General features: G+C 44.1%; 1 protein-coding gene across 6 annotated transcripts; it reads right to left on the bottom strand.

Moving 5' to 3' along the window:
- Positions 1 to 119: 119 nt before the first annotated feature.
- On the bottom strand, positions 120 to 6,565 carry LOC127344465 (transcription initiation factor TFIID subunit 12b). 6 transcript variants are annotated; one of them, XM_071828503.1, is made up of 8 exons: positions 5,927 to 6,565; positions 3,545 to 3,757; positions 2,597 to 3,094; positions 2,309 to 2,383; positions 2,092 to 2,170; positions 1,942 to 2,006; positions 1,453 to 1,664; positions 120 to 497 (listed from the first exon to the last, which is right to left on the bottom strand). In XM_071828503.1, exons 1-7 carry the CDS (start codon positions 6,455 to 6,457, stop codon positions 1,491 to 1,493), a joined length of 1,635 nt encoding a protein of 544 aa, XP_071684604.1. In that variant the 5' UTR covers positions 6,458 to 6,565; the 3' UTR covers positions 120 to 497; positions 1,453 to 1,490. The 6 variants fall into 6 exon arrangements, with proteins under 6 accessions (XP_071684604.1, XP_071684601.1, XP_071684603.1 ...); XM_071828500.1 differs by having other exon boundaries at positions 1,464 to 1,664; positions 2,597 to 3,097; positions 5,927 to 6,564; XM_071828502.1 differs by having other exon boundaries at positions 120 to 523; positions 1,464 to 1,664; positions 2,597 to 3,097; positions 5,927 to 6,564.
- Positions 6,566 to 6,842: the final 277 nt, after the last annotated feature.

The raw sequence follows: 6,842 nt of genomic DNA on the forward strand, positions 1-6,842 counted from the left end.
AACACAGATCTACGACAGGAATTACAAACCATGAAATACTTGGTTCTGTTTTCCACTGTTCCTCTGAGAAGCGAGATTAGCTGGAAAGCAGAAATGGCGGCTGCTGTGCTCCTTAGCTGTACACGGCATCAAGCAGGCATGCTGTAGCTTTGCGATTTTATGTGCAACAGGTGACTACATCATGGCAAGAGAGCTCCTCATCCACAACAACAAAAAATTGAACCGAAAATTGCTGCCCCGCATACAAAACACTATACACCGAACAGGGGAAGCTACAAAAGTTCATGGATAATAAGGTTACAGATGACTAGTGCAATAGCCTGTTGCAAAATGACCTGTAAGCCGGTGACTGCCTTTCCCTTTGAGACAAGCATCCAGATTGGAGGGTACACAAGTAAGCAGCTGTCATTTGTTTGTCCACAGATGCTTGTAGATTTATTGTGCTTCCATCCTCCGGTTAGAGACCACTGGTGAGTCTATGTGAAATCTCTTACAACCTGTAGTGAAACCTTCAACTGATCAGCTGCAAGAAGAATAATTCAGACACAAAGCATAGAAAAGATGTCCAAGAACAGAAACATTTGGAAACGTATACTAATTGGGGCACCTCCAATGTTGAAATAAGGCTGGACATAGAGCCCTTGTGATCGACCTTAGCCTACTTTATACATTGAGGTGGTCGGCCATATAAAAAGCAGAAGGTCCATCATATCGTTATGCACCAGCCACAACAAGAAACTTCCTCCCCTACTTGTGCTGGACACCGCTCTTTCTCTTGATGGCTTGGGGCTGGAGCAGTGGGCAGGGTATACCTGACCACATCGGCCGGGGAAAAAGGGCAGGCCGAAATCATGAGTGCCAGCAAGATAGGATCTGTGAGCTGCGGCTTGGGGGAGGAACATAAATGGCTGATGGGAATCATGCAAAGAATCGTGCCCATGCGTGCGTGAAGGCCTGGACCGGAATGTGTGGTTGGAAAAAGTCCTGTCGGGTGGGCTCCGGCTTAAGGTCCAACATGGATTTAAACATTGTGCAGTTTTAGCTTGCTATAGCAAATATTGTGGACCCCATATTAAGAACGATATGGTAAATAAAAATTGGAGATGCCCTTATTTTAGATTGTACGGACACTATGGGAATAGAATCTATGTTATGTTTTAGCCTATGGAGCTCTAAACTGCAAAATCATGCTAATGTCACTACCCAGAAACTGAATGGAATAATAGGTAGTCAGTAAACATTCATGAATGGAATAGAAAATTATCCACCACTTGGTGGCATTTCGTATTCTCAATACGATATCACTGTTTTATGGTCATCCTGCCAAAGAGCACTCAATGGAATTTTTTGTGATTCCCAACCAAGGCAAAACCATTAAAGATTTTCCAGCTTGATGAGCAGGTGTTAAACATGAATATAAAATGCACATATTTTCTGTGTAAATGGACTTACACGGAGATTACCTTCCACCGAAGGGTACAACATAGAGCTCAGAAACGAGGAATTTTTGACAGAGAGCCCACTGTAGGTGTTGGTGAAGGCTCCGCCAAAGGACCTCTTGTCTGATTGTTGGCAATAGAATTATTAGTGACCTGCTTATTACTTGCGCTTCTAACTGCAGCAGCTTCAGATTCCAGCTGTTGGGCATCCACCACTGCCTTTACCTGCCATAGTTCTACAATTCAGTCAACCTTTGCATGTGCATGTTGAAGCGCAAAACCAGTATGTACAACTGTTCATACTGTGGCAGATTACCAATTTGACAACATCCAACGGCCATAAGCCCACAACATAAACTAAACAAATTTACTGAAAAATTCAGGGTGATAGTAGTAGATTAAATGGATCACAAATGCACATGTAGTGACGATAAAGGGAACATTGTGTTGTGTCGGTTTCATATATAAAACAAACGTAATGATAAAATGCCCTTCATCTTACATAATTTCTCTGTGGATTTTTGTCCTCCTTTGAGAAACCAGGAACAGTCAGATGCCAATTTTTCTCTGCGTGAAGTAGATACTGAATTTATAAGGACAAAAATTTGCATGTACCGCATGAGTGAGAGAGAGAGAGAGAAAGAGAACGGACGTAGGTGTAGCAAGACATCTTTGGCTTCCAGAACTGATGACTTCCGGTGCTTTGCCAGGCTGCACGCAAATGCAGTCACCTAGTGACAAACCCAAGTCAGCCAAACCAAAAGATGACTCCAGCAGATGAATTATGACCAAAAATGCAAAATCGGGAAACAAAACTACTAGAAATCGGAAACAGATAGGACATGATCTACAAAACATATTCACAGTACCGACTCAATGAAGTCGTCCGCTATCTCTAAAACCAAATCCTCCACTTCTGGATCAAGTTTGCCCAGGGGATCCACCTGAAATAAGGGTTTGAAATTCAAACAAAAGACCAAAGCATATTCAACGACGAACTGAACATGCTTTGAAAAGAAAAGACCGAAGCATATTCAACCACAAAATGAGCATGCACACGTAGGAGTGTCTACTAACATTTCCTGAAAACATTAATCACCTTCCACCAACGATATAGACGTTACAAAGCGTGTTCATAGAAAAGGGTATGCAATTACCTGCGCAACCAAATCTTGTATTTTTCTCTTCCCCAGAAGTTGACTAGTTCCTTCTGCTCCTTGACTTCCACTTCCACCAGCCATAGTCCCACCTGACAAAGGCGTGCCTGGCTGTGATCCCGTCAAGTTTGCAGACTTCTGGGAACCAGATGCTGGCATCCTAGGAGATTGTTGCTGTTGCTGCTGTTGAAGTTGCTGCAAAATCTGCTGCTGATGCATCAACTGTTGAGCATTGAGATGTGGGTGCTGTTGCTGGGCTTGTGCAATCTGGTGTGGACTCAGTCCAGATTTCTGAAGTTGTTGCATCAAAATCATCCTTTGTTGCTGCTGAAGTTGATGTGAAGAAACAGGTGAGGCCATCGACGATTGTATTTGCTTTAACCATTGCTGCTGTTGCTGAGGTGACATCTGCATCATCTGTCCATTTTGCGATGCTCCAGGTAGTTGTGAATTTAATGCTGCAATTGATGCTGTTCTCGACAAGCCTTGACCAGCTACCTTCTGGTAAATAAAACACCTTAGGCTGTAGTTCTTGCAAAAAAGGCATAGCATGAAAGCCTTTGGAAAAATGATATATAGAAGTGAAACTCAGCATGCGAAATGTGGAATGTAGATGTGATAAACCCAGGCTTAATGGTAACTAATACTCAGGTAACATGGAGTAACAAAACATTGGAGTAAGCACACTCAATTTCTTAAGTTCTCCAGTTGCGTTTGATTTCTTTCCTTGTACCTTAGGAATTCCATCTTCCGCCGTAGCACTATATGTATAGAGATGCCTAGGATGTGTTTCCAGAAGAAGATTACTTAATCATAGCATTCAACACTAAAACCACCACAAGACTATGCAGCGATACTACACCCAGTATGACAAGTAACTTAAGGGGGAAAAGCAGGCGGGCGAATATAATTACTTTTGCTTACAGATGAAAAGGTCACTAGAAGTACCTGTGGAGATAGTGCACCTTGTTGCGACACTTGTTGTGGCTTCATTTGTGCGTGGGCAAAACGTTGTTGGGCACTATATGGAATGGTTCCATTTGGTCTCATCTGGTTCATCCCCAAAGTACCCATGACTCCCATGGATTGCATCCCTTGCAACGCTTGAGCTGTATTTGCAGTATTAAATTGTGCACCTTGTACTATTCCTTTTTGCCTTGGCTGCAACATGATGAAAGTTCAATTAGACTACTAGGCTTATTTATAACCAGCTGCTAGTAGTTAGCTGAGTCTGAGAAAACTTTCTCTCGTCATTATAATTTCTAAGCAAAGGTAAAATGGGGTAATATCATTCTTCTTAACCTAAGCAGACATTGAAATAATTCTGAGCACATAGATGAAGTTCAAAAACAGAAGACCCTTCACTGGGGCTAGAAATATAGTGTTAAATTTTTTAGAAGCATGTCCTGCCAGGCACAACGACCGTCATTTACTATTTGAACGAGTTGCCGGGAGATACTAAGTCTAAACAGATATCCCCTTTTAGTTAGTTTGCAATGCACCGTTGCACAAGACTTTCAATGAATCCAAATTTCAGGATCCACAACCCATTTCCATTTACTTCCTCTGGTCCTTTAAAAGCTGCCATTTTTTTACATCGATGCAGTCTTCAAAATACAACTGACCCCCAATTTCCATTAAAATATATTTATAAAAACCAAAATAACTGTATATTGTGGAAGGTCTATTCAAGACAAATTCTGACAGGTAAACTCAAGTTTTAACCAGACTCACATTTCACTTAGATAGCTTCAATTTCGGTCCTATTCTTCTACATTTTCTCTATCTAGGCATTTGGCATGTTAAGCCCCTATAACATGCCACATAACTGCTTCTATGAACTCCCTCCGTTCCTATGAAAAAGGCGCCGCCGAAAGAATTGAGCAACTGTATCTCTATTATATAGTACATAACTGATATTGTTCGTATTAAAACACTTTCTAATGATACCAATTCTATATCAAATATTACTTATATGCATGGTTTAATTCTAGGTCAAAGACAAATCTTGAAAAGCATATGTGCCTTATCTATCTACATATATAGTATTAAATTAGGTTTGGTGAATGTCTGGTGTCACACAAGACCAGATTACAATATGGCCTGAATTTTTTTTCCTAGGCAGTTTTCTTCCTAACCGATACCCTGACTCCAATAAAGGGCTAATTAGTTTTTCCTAGGCCGTTAGTTTCCTATCCGTCATCGCAACCTAGAGACGCAACGTGTGCAACATCCTGCACCACCATGAATCTGCCCGTTGCAACTCGCACCAGGTGCCACATGTATGGAAACTTTCTTCTTCGAGCACGTACGTTCTATGCCGGCCAATCAAACATTCAAACGCACCTCATCAGATCGATAGTATCTAACCCGATTTCTTCTGGATCCGCATTAGAAAAAACACCAGAAGGTCGCCTAGAAAGCCACACGCCATCGCTCCGCTTTTTCTAAAACACCCGATAAAATAGTCTACCTCGCCACTTGTAGACGGATTTGCAGTCTCACCTCGATTTCTCCTCTCGCACACACCAAGTCTGTGGGAAAGTTGGAACTATCGAAAGCGTGTATAGCCATTCATCATTAATGCAAGATAAAGGAGAAGGTATGGAACCACAAATACACCAGCAGCTAAACAGGTTAGACACAAGTTCTAAACCGAATAGGATTCTAACCTGAAGCTAACAGATTGGTTATTTCCTCATAATGTATGACACATGTCCATGCTATTCATAACAAAGAAAGATTAATTAGCACTGAAATTCCTCTTGTCATGTTCCGCGTGTGCACTTTGAAGGCAGAGATCCTCAGATGGGAGAGCAGTGAACTTGATAGTAGGTGTTGATTACATTTCCAGCTTCATACAGCAGAGGAAGCTTTCACACATGTCAATGGAGGTGTTCCTAGACTAGGGATGCGTCAAGGTTACAAATGGAATTACTTATGTGATCCACTGATAGATAAGTACGCATATGATGTCAAACTACACAAAATATATCTTTTCATGTATTTGGCATTTAATTTGGCTATCTTTTCTATATACATGAATATTTATATTACACGCGCAATATGTGCAATGATAAAAAAACCTTAAGGGACTGTGGCAAGGCACGAGCATTCAGCAAGTACATTGAAATGGCGGGAGCATGAATGTTAAAAATAAAGTGATAAAAAGCAATGTCTAGCCAGAACTAATCAAGATCTTCGCAGAATAACTGATTTAAATTAAATGCTCAGTAGTTTCTTCATACCTGACTGTTACAAGTAGCATTCTATGCATGGTAAAATGTGAAATTCAGTTTAATTTTGCCGAATTTCAAAACCCAACTTCACCTGTGACATCATCTGTGACTGGAGCCCGTAGTGTGCAGCAGAGACCGCGTTGCCCTGCCCTTGCATCATCCCCAGCTGCCCCTGACCGAGCATTGCCGCGCGCGCGGCCAGCTGCTGCTGTTGCCCGAGCTGCCCTCCGCCGCCAGAGAAGCTCATCTGCCCGCCGTACATCCTGGCCGCTGCAGCGGAGTATTGCGGAAGCTGGCTCGCAGCGGCGAGGCGGGAGGCCGAACCCGAGCGGTGGATCTGGCCATAGCCTCCGGCGCCAGCGCCGGCCACTGCCTGCGTGGGCGAAGGCGCCTGCAGCTGCTGCGGACGAGGCGGGAAGTCCGCTGGTCCTCCGCCTGCAGCTGCCGCGGCTGGGTCGAGCTGCGGGGAGGAAATGGCGGAGAGGTCGGAGACGGTGGGGGAGGGGGGGATTTGGGGGGATAGGAGGGGGTTAGGGTTGGAGCTCTGTGGGGCGGCGGCGGAGGCGCCAAGCTGGTCGGGCTGCGGCGAGGCGATGGCGGCAACGGACGGCGGGTCCGCCATGGCGGCCGGGGTATAGGGTTGCCGCGGCGGCGGTCGGAGACGACGCGGGGTGGACGGTCGCGTCGAGGGAGAGGGGTAGGTACGGGTCTTGTGGGGACACTTTGACGGGTGCGCGTAGTCTTTTCCTGGTCCAGTCAGGAGCTATTCTGCCCACTGACAGGTTGGCCCGCGGGGTCGATTTTCCTTGCAGAGTACCTGATATGCGCACGCAAACTATCTACACGGAAAAGTATGATTCACTTGCCTCACTCGATTGCAGACGTGCGTGTATATCGTTCTCTTTCTAACGGTCAGACAGCACTTCTCTAACATCGGATATCATACTTACATCATCAATCAGAAACAAAATAAGAGTGATTGGACTCATCACAGGAGTCAAAGCTCG

Source organism: Lolium perenne, chromosome 3 (assembly GCF_019359855.2).
Source record: "Lolium perenne isolate Kyuss_39 chromosome 3, Kyuss_2.0, whole genome shotgun sequence".
NCBI lineage: Eukaryota > Viridiplantae > Streptophyta > Magnoliopsida > Poales > Poaceae > Lolium > Lolium perenne.

Excerpts from the sequence above, each read along its gene's own strand:
- LOC127344465 (XM_071828500.1), bottom strand. The coding sequence starts at position 6,457 with ATGGCGGACCCGCCGTCCGTTGCCGCCATCGCCTCGCCGCAGCCCGAC. Across the intron at positions 2,384-2,596 it reads TACAAGATTTGGTTGCGCAG|GTGGATCCCCTGGGCAAACT; the intron begins GTAATTGCATAC and ends CCCTTATTTCAG. Across the intron at positions 1,665-1,941 it reads AAAATCCACAGAGAAATTAT|GTAAAGGCAGTGGTGGATGC; the intron begins GTAAGATGAAGG and ends GAACTATGGCAG.